Source organism: Coturnix japonica, chromosome 18, assembly GCF_054131305.1.
Source record: "Coturnix japonica strain WE chromosome 18, WE-NBRP24, whole genome shotgun sequence".
NCBI classification, from domain to species: Eukaryota; Metazoa; Chordata; class Aves; order Galliformes; family Phasianidae; genus Coturnix; species Coturnix japonica.
The window spans coordinates 1,772,117-1,785,521 of NC_140680.1; the positions used below are offsets into that span (position 1 = coordinate 1,772,117).

At 49.0% G+C, this 13,405-nt stretch overlaps 1 protein-coding gene and 1 long non-coding RNA gene across 9 annotated transcripts in view; one reads left to right on the forward strand and one right to left on the reverse strand.

The window, feature by feature from the left end:
- TCERG1 (transcription elongation regulator 1) overlaps window positions 1-8,706 on the reverse strand; it is a 29,422-nt gene extending 20,716 nt beyond the window's left edge. For 6 of the 8 annotated variants that reach the window (XR_014935567.1, XR_014935568.1, XM_085519073.1 and 3 more), the window contains exons 1-5: window positions 8,607-8,706; window positions 7,585-7,810; window positions 6,474-6,626; window positions 6,012-6,246; window positions 3,082-3,324 (exon numbers count right to left, since the gene is read on the reverse strand). Coding sequence is in view for 5 of the 8 variants with exons in the window: in XM_085519073.1 (XP_085375199.1) it covers window positions 3,082-3,324; window positions 6,012-6,246; window positions 6,474-6,626; window positions 7,585-7,810; window positions 8,607-8,692 (943 nt within the window). In the remaining 3 variants the exon portion in view is untranslated. Of the gene's footprint in view, window positions 1-3,081; window positions 3,325-6,011; window positions 6,247-6,473; window positions 6,627-7,584; window positions 7,811-8,606 lie in introns of those variants that run through there. The other 2 variants (XM_015875486.3, XM_085519074.1) reach the window with 2 other exon arrangements.
- Window positions 8,707-9,152: 446 nt separating this feature from the next.
- LOC146757897 (uncharacterized) lies at window positions 9,153-11,990 on the forward strand. The gene is made up of 4 exons (XR_014935575.1): window positions 9,153-9,305; window positions 9,435-9,685; window positions 9,995-10,150; window positions 10,665-11,990. It is a non-coding gene; the product is annotated as an uncharacterized LOC146757897 (long non-coding RNA).
- Window positions 11,991-13,405: the final 1,415 nt, after the last annotated feature.

Here is a 13,405-nt window from a genome sequence, read left to right on the forward strand (position 1 = left end):
TTTCCTAGAAAGCTGAGAGCTGAAAATACTCTAAAAACAACATCAGCCCTCAAAAGGCAGCACCACGTACTGCTCCTAAGAAATGGCACAGCCACAAAGGGGAAGCATCCAATCCTCCGCAATTAAATGGAAAATTCAGTAGGAAATTAGATAGGGAGAAGAAGAGTGCGTTTCCCAAACCCTTCATTTTTGGGTATGGAAGGAAATTGCAGAAGTTCTCTCTGCATTAGTCAGGTTTTGACACTTGGAAACTGAAAAGCTTCAGAAACTTCCTCCCCTAACCTGTATCAGTGCCCCCACGCAAAGTTGGAAAACTTCCAGTATAAAGTGAAATTAAACCCCTGGGTTTATAACAATATAACTGCAATTTTTCTTCAGTAGAGATCTAGTACCAAAAGCATATTAAAAATATTGCCAATTTATTTCAAAAATATTTGTGAGAAGATAGAATTGCAGTGTTCTTTACTAATTACTTCCATGAGAGAATCCAAACCAAGTTTTATAAAAAAGTATGAACTGAGACACAAAACCATTGACTCAAACAGCACTGAATGAAGTATTTGTCTGAATTTAGGAGGAATCATGTTATGTACTTCAAAATGAAGGAGAAAATTCGTTTTGTTAGGAAAGTTACAGCATGTCTTACACGGGGTCAGTACAAACAGTGCCGTCTGCGGGATCACTATATCCGAGATCCTGCAGGCAGAGCAGACTGCGCACATACCCGAGCTGTTTCCTCTGCCAACCTCCAACGTACAGGTCCCTTTTGACAGACGAATTAAGAGAAAGCAGACTTACTTTTTAAGATCTGAGATGAGACATCACTAATCTACTCCTCCATTGCTCCATTTCACAGCAGCAGAGTCATTTTGAACTCACAGGGCAATGGCATTCATCAGCTCTGTCTCTACAACTTGAGAACAATCCAGCTAATGTTGTGTAAGGTGCTGAATGTCCCAAAAATCTGCACATTACAACTTTGCAAGGCTTTTGGAATTCACCTTATACCGCCTTGGAGTCATCTTAGCTCCTTTTCACTTTCTTTTTATTGTAAAGTAGTTTAAAGATTATAAACTACTACTATCGAGCTAGAGCTGACTGAAAGGATTAAGCTGTTTTTATTCTGTGATCAGGCAAACTAGCAACTTAGACTCATCAGTGGGAAATACACTCTTTGCTGCTAAGGTATCCTCCCATGTGTAATGAGTTCAACCCAGAATGCTCATCTCACCAAAACCAGTACTAGGAAAGCTTTGGAAGAATCTCATTTTCAAGCACGAGTTTAAGAAGGAAAAGACTGATGCTCTTTCTCTGTCTTTCCTTCTGCAATACTCAATTTCTTTGACAAGCCAAACAAAACAAAACAAAAACAAAACAAAACAAACAAAAAAAAACAACAAACAAATCAAGCACACAGCCCCATCCAGTTCCACTGGCACTCATCTCCACTGCTTTAACCAACCCCATGTTAGCAGAGTTCACACTCGAGTAGCTGATTAAATTCCCCTAACATGCACAAACCCTTCATGCTTTGCTGATCCCTGGCAGACAACGTCAAGAACTGCTGCTAAGAACAGCTGGCTGACCGCTTCTGAGGCCACTTCTGCTGTTCTCTAAAGCTCTCCATACCCTGACATCAGCATTCTCCAAGTATCCTTTATCTGTTTTTCATTCAGCCTTGGATACTATGTTCAAAATAATATTTCTACCTATGCTAGAACAATCAGTGCTACACTGTGACTGCCTTTCTAAGCACAGCACAGATGAAAACAGCTTTACCTCACTGTTTGACAAAGAATACTCCTTTTAAAAGGAGCAACTATAAGTCGGTCTTCTTTTCTTGTTCCTCAAACAAATACTTTTTATTCCACATATTTCTAATTAGCAAAACTAATACCCATTTTAGCTGCCTTGACATTTCTATCTTTTGATAAAAGGTGTGGAAAATGTCCTAGAGATTTACATCTCATCCAATCCATTCACTGGGAGGTTAAGAGCACCTTTCCTATGTACTACACCCATGTACTGAAGGCACAGAGAAAAGGCAGCTTGCTCTGTCTGTACAAAAGCACAAGAAGGCAGCTCAGAGTCCTTCCTTATAAGTAGAAACTAATTCACATCCAACAAAACCACAACCTAAAACCTTTCCTTGCAAAAGAAACCCATCAGTGTATAGTTCAAGCTATTGCACATCAGGGGAAAAATAAAAGGTGATCACTTTTGAACTAGAACAGGAACTCAACAGGAACAAACTGAATTATTCAAGTAATTAAGAACCTATCAGGACCCCTTCAATAATTACAGACAGCAAGTCAAGTCTAAAGTTTTGCCAGCCTAAAATATCTATTCCAGTATCTATTTGATCAAAACCTGATAAGGTCTGGTTTATCTAGACACCAGAGAGCTTCCACCTAAGACTTCTTCACAGTAGACTTTACAACTGAATCTATCATCTTGAATGCCTTCATTTAAATTGCCCCCAGTTTAAAACTCCACATTTTGCTTTAATTTTCAGTATCACATTTGACAGCTGCAAAGAAGAGAGCTAAAAACACCTGACATCATCAAGGGCAATACACCTGAATGGTAACTTTTCCTGCTTACAAATTACTTTAATCTATTTCTGGGGGTGTAGAGGAGTATAATCCATTTCCTAATAAGTATTTAAACAAGCGGCAAAAAATTAAAGTGATACTGTAATTAGTAGAATACACTCCTACCATATTCTCAGTCACTTACAGATTCTGTCCAGAATCTCACTTTTAAATAGGACGATGAGGTAGATACATGCCATAAGACAAGAACTGCACTAAACACTTCCTGGTATTTCCAGTAATCTAAAAACCAAGAAGTTTACATGTTTAAATGCACCTATCTTCTGATATGGACATTAAAGAAATAGCAGTCAAAAATTTAATGTTCACTGTTAATTAAAAAGTCTGTCTGCTATCCCTGAATTCTTTCAGAAATACTCTATGTGAGAGGATTCAGGCAAGTTCTATACACAGTGGACACATGAGTGCAAACAAATTGACAACATGGACATGTAGCGGACAAGACAATTACAGTTTGCCAATTTACCTGGAAGTGGAATAGGCATGCCAGGAAGGGGGACACGAAACGGAGGTACCATTACTGGTGGAAAAGCAGGAATTGCTGCAGTTGGTTGAGGTACTGCATGAGGAACTGCAGGAGGCAATGTCTGTGGGACTGGCTGGGGTACAGTCTGCACAGGTGTAGCAGAAGGAGCAGAGGTTGAAACACTGACTGATGGTGTGGCAACTGAAACACCCGAACTTGGGGTCTGGTCTTGTGTAGTAGGTGCTGATAAAAAACAAACAAACAAACAAAAAGAACACCTTGTATCTCGGAAACTACAATATATTCACTGCAAACAAACTGGCTGCTCTGTTTCCCAGCAGATGTTACATAAGCAGGTATGCTTAGAATCAACAGGAAGACACTCTTGCACAGAAAACAGCGTTTGTCTTCTCAGTAACACTAAATATTCACAAAGGAAGTCCATTTCAGATTTTACTTTGTACCATTCATTACTCCTAACAAGTCTGCATAGTGGTGGCAAGAGTACAGCAAAGGACAAATCAGAGTTCATTCAATAAATACATTAAATTCTACTCTGCATCCCTGTTCGGAAGAACAGAAAGAGAACATTACAGAAAGTTTCACATGGAAAAAGCTTATTCTTGTATTGAATTAACAAACATCCTATTTTAGTGAGCATAATAAACCAGCACGTGCATGACAATGGTCCATTTAAAACTATGCTCATGAATTTGTGATCCAAGAATGGAAAAATGTCAATTAAGGAATGTGTAATTAAGCATGGAAAAGGAAAGTACTTTTTGTTCTGAAGCTGCAAGAACTTTCTTGGTTTTCGGTGCCTCCCAGTGGAAAAATACAATACCAGCATTCAATTCAGCAATCCCTGTAGCATGACTGAAATCAGCACGGAACCAGGAACAGGGCTACATGACAAAGCACTGGCAAAACGGAAACTAGAGAACTGATGGCTCAAAGTCATTGACCAGCCTCGAAATTCATACTCTGAGGTTTGGGAGAGGAGGAACTGTTCAAAATTTTGTTAATTAAAAAAAATCAAAATCCCCAACTCATAAGCACACAATATACGGGCACCCTGGATGCCTTCTTTATTTAACTACAATCAGAATCACTCCCAATCTGCTATCGGTATTAAGCTGCTTAGAAAAAGGTTTTTGGTCTGTTGTCCTTAAGTGCTTCAGGACTAGAGAGAGTTCTTAGCCTAAAATTTAGGGAAACAGAGACAAAAGTGAGCAGGTGTCTTGTTTTAAGGCCCTCACCAAATCAGTACCAGACAAGGATTGAGCTTACCAGAAGCCCCAGACTTCTACAGGCCAAGCCTGAAAGTTGTAAAATTATTTCAACTGATAAAATGTTTTCACCTGGGCACAGACACCAACAGTCATAGTTCTTGAAAGCAAAGACAAAGCTTAGCAGGTAGAACAAGCAGAAGCAGAACAGTTTTAGCATTTTGTATTAAGACAATTTGCTTCAGAGGAGGTACATGAAGAGTGACGTCAAAACTAGGCGCAGTTCTCAGAGACCTATGCCAGCACCTAACATTCACCTTCTGCCTGCTTCCAGTTTCTCAGCCTCAGGTGATGACACACCCAACCTATTTCAACAAAGCAGCTGATCACAGCTTTATCTTTCATAGTAAAGCTCTAAAAAGTTTTGAGCAAAGCAAATATTTCGCTCCTTCAATGACCTCCTTTCAGGACTAACAAAGCATACCCTGGGGATTACCCAAACTTCCAAACTTCCTTCCAAACAAAGATACCAGAAGTTAGGGTTAAAAAAATTAAGTTTGACTTGTTCCTCCTGCAACAGCATAAAGGTCAAATATTTCAGTAGAACACATCTGTGTGCTACAGCTGCAGTTCAGACAGCTCAGCAATTACTCACCTTCTGCAGATGCTTTTGCCTGGCCTTCTGTACATGTTTCTGCCAGCACAGTTACAACAATAAGGGCTATCAAACAACAGGCTTCCAGAGCAGCAGAGATGCTGTGCTTTCAGTACCCTGCACACAGGCATAACACTAACCAAAGCATTTGTTAATTAGCATGCCTTGCTTTGTCCACACCCGGTGATTTTACTCAATTGCTTGCTGGTGATATATTCATGCAGATAGATTTGAGTACCTAAGATAAGGATCTGCATCAGTGTTCTGCACTAGAGGCATTTGTGAGCGTATATGTATATTATAAACTATTGTTTGATGCAGTTGCTACATATAAACATTCATTACGTCCATGTTGCATAAATGAAGACCCCTAAACTCTTGGGGTTTCTCAGTAAGAAAATCCTTAAAATCAAAGACTTAAACCATGTAATCAGCAGTAATTTTCAAAGGTCATCTGTGAATAACAATGGGCTAAGGACTTTCTTTTTCCGCTTTTGTGCTACTCCAGCAAATGGGAACTTGGGATGCTCAGCCAGGAAGCTACTAGTGATAAAAATAAGACATCAGAAGGAGCTCTATTCTGCAGTCAACCAATTCCATGTAGCCCAGAAACAGCGCTGAAAGATTTCCTCTTAAAGCAACAAATGCAGTTCCGGAATCAGAGGAAATTGGTACAGTCGTAATTCCTACCTCAAATCATTTTTTTTTGCGAGATAGTTTTAAAATCAATCAAAAGGAAATGGATGCATAATAGCTTTGATGTGATGTGATAACAGTAGGGGGGAAAAAAGCAAACACACAAAGACCTAAAGAAAAAGAGTTTCACGCTGACTGAGAGATTTATCTACCCCAGCACAGCACTACTTCAACTCTTCCAAATCAGAAATAAATACATAAATAAACAAACCCCATGCAATGTTCTTATGGATTAAATATTGCACACTCGATGTGGAAATTGCTTCCTTCTGGATACTAAGCTTTTGCTGCAGCAGTTCCCCATAGCAGCACCCCAACATTGCAAAGCTGAGGAGCCCTCAGGTACTCACTGGAATTTGTCTGTGAAACCGACGTGGCCGTGGTTGTGGTAGAGGTTGTGGAAGACTGAGTGCTCGAGGAGGTTGACGGCGATGCAGCTGCCGCGGCACTGCTGGTTGTTGGTGTGGAGGCACCGACCTGGGCCTGAGCTGCCAGCATTGGTGTCAGCTCTGACTGCTGGATGACTTTCACCCCATCTGGCTTAGTCCATGCTGACTCACGCGTCCGTGCGTTGTAGAAATAGACCTAAGAGTTAAGGATGTCACTATCAAACAGGTGCTTATCTGAAAGGGGAGAGTTTATCAGTGCTGTAGCTACTCCTGCTCTAAGAACAATTAAGTAATTTTAATAAGAGAATCAATAGAATTATACAGGATTTTACCACGCAATCTTTGAGCGCGCACATGTAGGACTGTACAGGGTAACATAGCAGCAAACACCCATTACTCTGCTGCCTCTGGTGACCATCTCACCTTGCCATCCGGAGTTTTGTTTTCTACCCATATCTCCTCAGCTGGGGGCATTGCTGGTGTCCCAGGGGCACTGACAGGTGGCATTCCTGGAGGGAACATCATTCCAGGAGGTGGTGGCATGCTGCCCATGGGAGGAGGCATAAATGGTGGTCTCTGAAGGCAAATAATAGTAATAATGTCATACCATGTTCAAAATAGACTTGCATTTATTAAAGCATCACCGCTCATTACAACTATGCTAAGGTTAACTGCCCATCTTGAGAGCTTTAACAAACCAACCTCAGCTTATAGAACCAACAGGCTCACAATATGCTGAGACTAATCCTGCAGATGCCAGGAACACTCAAAGTTAACGAAGAACAAAAACCACAACAAGCACCAAATGTACTGCGAGGTAAAGAATTTCTCCCTCAGACATCAGTAGCATTGCTACGTGCTGCTGATTTGGTCAGACCCTGTGTCAACTCTCAGGTTCTTTCAGATGTTTGCTCAGTGTTTGTCCACTGACAATTTCTGGTGCATCACCACTGATGTAACCCTTTGAATACAGCACTGAAACAAAACATACTCAATTACCAATTACAAATCTGCTTATCAGAATTACTGCTTGCCTATCTGATCAGTCACTTGTCAATCAGAACTAACAGCAAACTTCCACAGCAATTGCTGCTATGATTCATGCTGGAACTCAGGTAGAATTCAGCTCACTGCACTGCAGTCCCTTCTGCCCTTCTGCTCCTCTATGTTCATTCCCCATTGCTCAGTAAGCAATCACAGCACACCAGAACACCCCAGAAGGCCAATACAAACTTCAGGTGTGTGTTTTTCCAAGCGCAAAGGACTATGCAAATCTAACTGCTGCATTCTGCATGGCTGCGAGGCACTAAAATGCAGTTCGGATTTGGTTAATGCTGGTGGTGAACTCACCCTGCATAAACCATTAACACAGAATTGCTGTAAGGAGTTGAACACGGGGCTCTTCATACTGCAACACATCATCTTGAGTTCCATAACACCACACAGAAGCTGTGTGCCATCCCAGCTGCTTTCCTCACCCACCTCAATGCTCTCATCTTCCTGTTCCCACACACAAAGTGCTGCCCGTACATACCTGCAGGTGTGGGGGTCCCATCGGCGGAGGGATCCCTCCTGGAGGCGGCATCGGAGGCATGTTGGGGTCGAAGGGAGGGCGCCCGAAGGGGGGTCGCGGCGGCGGCGGGGGGCCCCGCATCATCCCGAAGGGCGGCGGGGGCCGCATCAGCGGAGGGGGGCCACGCATCACCGCGTTCGGGGGCGGCGCCGGGCCGCGGAACCGCAGCGCCTGCTGCTGGGCCATCCTGCGGGAGGGCGAGAGAAACTGAACCGGGTATCGCTCACTGCTGAGCTGCAGGAAATCAGTGCTTGTTAAAAAAAGAAAGAACAACAACAACAACAAACTAACAAAACTCAATTGGATGAGGAAAAATTGCCAAACCGTAATTATATGCGTGTATGAAATAAAAAAACTACACTAACAGCCTCGGTAGGTTCTTCCCTTCGCAAACTCAAAGGACGTCACTTATTAACTTCTACGCATAGAAACCACCACCCTGGAGCTCCGCAAGGCCCGGGGCCCGAACACACACACACACACACACACACACAAACACACACACAAACACACACACAAACACACACACAAACACACACACACACAAACACACACACACACAAACACACACACACACAAACACAAACACACACAAACACAAACACACACACGTGCAGGGAACGCCTGCCCGGGCAGCGCCGAGCGCCGCTCCCAGAGCGCAATGCCGGGCCCGCTCCGGGACCGCGCGACGGGAGCGCGGAGCAGCAGCAGCAGAGCGGCACTGCCCCGCGGCACAGCAGCGCCGGGCCCGGAAGGAGGGGCCGCGTCCCGCTCCGCACCCTCACTCCCCATCCGCCCCCGAGGGCCCGGCCCGGCGGCCCCGCGCGGCGCGGACAAAAGGCGGCACACGGGGCGGAAGGGGAGCGGAGCCCGCGGCCCGGCCTCCCTCAGCCGCCGCAGGCCGCGCCGGGCCTCGCCGCGGTGAGGCCGCAGGGGCCGGTTTTGGCCTTAGCGCTCGGTCGCGGCCCGGCGCCGCGCGGTACCTGAGCTCGCCGCCGAACCGCTCCGCCGCCGCCTCCCCTTCGCCGCCTCCAGTCCCCGCGCCGCCGCCGCCGCCCCGTTCCGCCATCGCCACCTCGCAGCGCCGCCGAGCCGCCGCCGCCCCGGCCAGGCCCCGCCGCACCCCATTGGCCGCCGCCCACGCCCGTCAGCGCCGGCGGGGGCGGGACCGCTCCGCCATTGGTCGCTACGCCCGCCGACTTTGAATGGGGAAAGCCAGGCGCGACGGGATTGGCTGCCGGGGGCCGTCCCGCGCCGCTCGCGAGGCGGTCACGTGAGGCGTGACCCAGAGAGAAGACGGAAAATGACGTCACATCCGCCGGAACAGGCCGCAGGGAAAAAAAAGACGACAGGAAGCGCCTCCAATCAGAGCGCAGAGCTCATGGAGCACGGGAACCAATCGGAGCGCGCAGGCAGCCGCGATCTCCCAATCACAGAAGGCGAAACAGCGCCCAATGAGAGGGCACGGATTGACACCGCCTGGCGGGGGCGCTGCGCTGGGACAGGGACAGTGACTGACAGTGACTGACAGTGACTGACAGTGACTGACAGTGACTGACAGTGACGGGCGTTGGGGCGCGGCTCGGAGCGGGCGGAGCCTGCGGAGCGAGCGGAGGACGGCGCGGCACCGCCCTGCGGGATGGAGCGCCCAGCGCCCGCACCTTGTGCACAGCAGGAGCACTGTGAGCGCTGTGTGACTGCAGGACGTGAAAGCCAGTTCTGGACACGGTTGTCTAGATCCTCCCTTAGCAGCGGGTCTGTCCGTCTGTCTGTAGCGTCTTTCATCCTCTTTTTTCATCTGCTTGTTTCAGGGTTGTCTCAATAATTCATTAATGACGGGCTGGCAGAGAGGAGCAGCTGCACGGCCCCTCCTCGTGCTCAGCTGAGATCAGGCCCCACAGCACAATCCTGCAGTACAGCCCTGCAGCACAGCCCTGCAGCACAGCCCTGCAGCACAGCCTTGCAGCCTCGCAGCACAGCCCCAGCCTCACTGCGCAGTTTGTTCTCTCAAGGAAGCATCATTCTAATTCTGAGGCTGCAGCTGTTCCAGGAGCAATGAATGGTGAGATGCGATGGATGTGGTGTCAGCACCGTGTGGCTTTTGGAAATGGAACCATCTATTGCATTGCAAATACCCAGCTTTAAACTTTACCCAGGATTTAGTTGAAATCTCGATTTTTATTCCACAGGTTGTTGAGGGGGGGGGGGGGGCACTAATTGACAGCACAATTGACTAATTGACTCTGGGAATGTGGACACAATGGGAGCGGTGGGACGCAGCCTCCATCACGGCTGAGCTGCTCGTAATGCACATCATGGGCAGGAATCCTCAGGGCTGTGGCTGGAAACACATCTTGGTTTTGCTCCTCAGGGCTTCAGCCAGCACTTGGCCTTGGAGCTGGATCCGTTCACGGAGAGCCCAGCACTGCACTAGCTCCAGTGACTGCAGACCTGCAGGGCAGTGAGCAGAGATGTGACGGTGCAAATATGATGTCTCCAAGGCAAGAGGAGCATTCAGAGAACTGCTGTAAGACCTGCAGTCAGGGAAGCAGCAGCAGCAGCAGCAGCCTGGTGCTCCTCCCCACTGCTCCTTCCTGCTGCACCCATGGCCCTGCAGCTCAGGAGCTCAGCAGCAGTTGGTTCTGCACCAAGAACCACAGCACAGAGCTGTTGCCGTGGGGCCATTGGGAAGGGAGCGCTTTCTTGTAGAGGTTTCTAAAGGTCCCACCTTTCCAAGTGCTCAGGTTGCTGTAATTTTTAAAGGAGTGTTTTTTAAGTGGTCCCACATCACTGCCAGACACACAGGAAGGACGCTTATAGTTCCATGCTGTGTGTGCTCCCTTCAAATCTGACCAAATTCCCAAGTTCCTTCGGGCATATCAGGTGGCCTTTTCCTCCCTGCTCACAGTGATGTGACATACACTGACCCCAGCACTGTGCCAGGCACCCCCATGTGCTGCCCCAACCCCACAACATCCAGCAGCTCCACCACAGGCTCGGAGGTGCTGACATGCTGTCATTCTTTTCTATTTTTATTTCAGATTTCAGGCTGAAGTGTGATGCTGAATTAAAAATCTTGCCCTGGGCTGTCTGCAGGGCCTGCAGGCTACTGCTGTGCCTGCATCTGCCAAGGAGACCCAGGGGTGCCGTGTCAGAGGGGCAGGCCCAGCTGGAGGGGGCAGGCAGCACTCCTGGCATCCCCATGCCTGAAGTCCCCATTCTCAGTGACCCCATTCCTTGCCCTCCCTCACCCCCTGTGCTGCACAGCAGGACCATGGGCTCAGTGTGGGCAAGGTCTGCACAGGGGCATGCTCTGCTCAGCCTGGTACAGACTCCCAGCTGCCAACATTCCCATAATAAATAATGCAGCAGACAGCAACACAGAACATCCATGCTGGGAATCCTCTAACGATGCTGTTCCCTGGCACCACAGCCCCAGCACAGCAACCTGGAGGGCTCAGGAGGCAGATTTGAGGGCTGACACCCAGTGACAACCCCTGCCCTGTGTACAGCACATGCCCCTCACATCCCCCCAGCTGCTGTGAGCACTGTGCTCCACCTTGGGGCAAGGCTTGTGGTGGCTGTGGGGAGGCACCTGTGTGGGAGCACGTGGAGGCAGATGGCTCTGGGTGCTGTTAAATTTTAATGAGGTGTGTCCCTGCATGGCACATCCACTGCCACACAGCACAGTGCACACAGTCCCTGGGCATGGAGCAGCTTCTTCTAGCCTCATTCTTTCCCTGTGGTTCCATGAAGAAAATCCATCTTTCTTTCAGCACAAGGTGCTGAGGTGCTTTCATGAGAGAATAGAAATCCAGATGAATCAGCTGCTTTGCAATTAGAAAATACTCAGTCTGTCCAGCCCCCCCCCCCCCCCAATTCCTCTGTCCCCAGCAAGATGCTCCTCTCCTGGCACCCTGCATGCACCCCACATGAGCCTGCACCCCCTGGTCATGCTGCTTTGGGCCATGACTGGTGCTGCTGAGAAGGGACTGTGGCACTCGGCTGCAGAGATAGGACAGGTTGGAGGGTGCCCTCTGGCATTGACAGCAGAGGGTCCTCAAACCTGGGCCTGTTTGAAGGTCATGGAGTGAACACAGCCAACAAAGCTGGGCCAGCTTTCCTGCTGGTGGGCACAGCACGGCTCTGCACTGCAGCATCTTCACAGGGTTCCAGGCCCTGCAAATGCCCCCAAAGCCATGGGGGGCCCTGAGCAGCACCCACCCATCACGGCAGCCTGGGATGTGGCAGGAAGGTGCAGCCTCCCAGAGACGCTGAACTCTGTGTGAGTCCGGGGAACACCCCCTGCTTGAAGAGCAGCCACATATCTGACACTAATGGAAAAAGACCATTAAAAAGCTTTATGATATTCTGTTCTCCTACTTCCAGTCCCTCTCTCCCTTCATTGCTGCTGGCATTTTATGAATTATTGATGCGTCGAGGTGCTCTGCTCCCCGGTCCCTGCACTGCTGCTCATGGTGCCTGCGCTGCTCCTTCCCAGGCTCCATGGACCTGGGCTGCTCAGCACAGCCACCAGCATTCAGTGCCCATCGGGTGCCCGGTGGCACAGCATGAGGCCCTGGGCTATGGGTTCCCCAGGGCAGGGCTGAGTGCAGAGCCCCGGGGGCAGCAGGAGGCACAGAGGAGCAGGTAAAGGCTGAGGGGGCTGCCCAGCCCAGAAGGCAGCAGGAGCATCCTGGGGAGCAGGGGCACGGCTGGACCCTGAGGGCAGAGCTGTTGCAGAGCTCCCTGTGCAGTGCCACGGCCTCCGGGGAGCTTTTGGCTGCCAGGCAGCACCGTACACTGCAGCAATGTGCTGCTTTGCCTGTGCTTCAGCTCTGCAACAGAGTCCTGGGTAATGGCATCAGTGTTCAGTCCCAGGACATGAGCTCTCACGGCCAATTGCCTCAGGTTTCAGTGGAGGGGGCTAATGCATTTTCCATGTTGCTGTGTGTGCACGTGGCACAAGGCCCATCACACACGTGGTGCTGCCGATCAGACCCGGCTCGCTCACGTGTCCACTCACAGATACCTGGGCCTTCCTGCATCCCTGGTCAGCGTGGCTGTGTCTGCGGGGTGAAAGGACTCCCAGCTGTGCCTCCACATGGGAGCAGTGTGGGAGAACAGCCTGGGATGGGGGCCTGGTCCTGCAGAGTGTGGGGCAATCACAGCGGCCCCACAGCACAGGGGGTGAGTGGTCCTCCTGTCCCGGCAATAGGCAGAAGTTGGCACACTTTCTTGGATGCTTTGGTGTGTTCTCACTGCACTGCTTAAGGGAGAAATGTTCTTCTTTCTTTCTTTCTTTCTTAGGCAGAAAACTGCACTCAGGCTGTAATGTGGTAATGTTTGTAGACTAATCTATTCTGGCATTTGGGGAAGATAACAGATTCAGAAACAACTGAGATATCAAACATTAAATAGTGTGCCTGACTCGGGTCCCCACACACTGTGCTCTGGCTGCAGGGTGGCTGCTCACACCGCTGTCTGCACTGCAGTCCCTGACTCCATGCTGCACTGCTGCTGCGCACACAGCCCGGGACAGCTCCATCCTGCAGCAGCCTCAGCAGTTCCTCCTGCCCAACTCATTTGCTGCTTTGTCTCTGGGTTTGTCTTCCAGCCCTGATGTCCCTTCACATGTTTTGCTGTGTGAATTTGAGTCTATCTGAGATGGCTGTGAGCAGCACAGTCCTACAGGTGGCTCTGGAAGAGGATTTTAAACACCGGAGATCAAGGGATGTTCTCTGCATGCCATAAGTGCTGCAGCTCTGTGCATGGCTCAGCT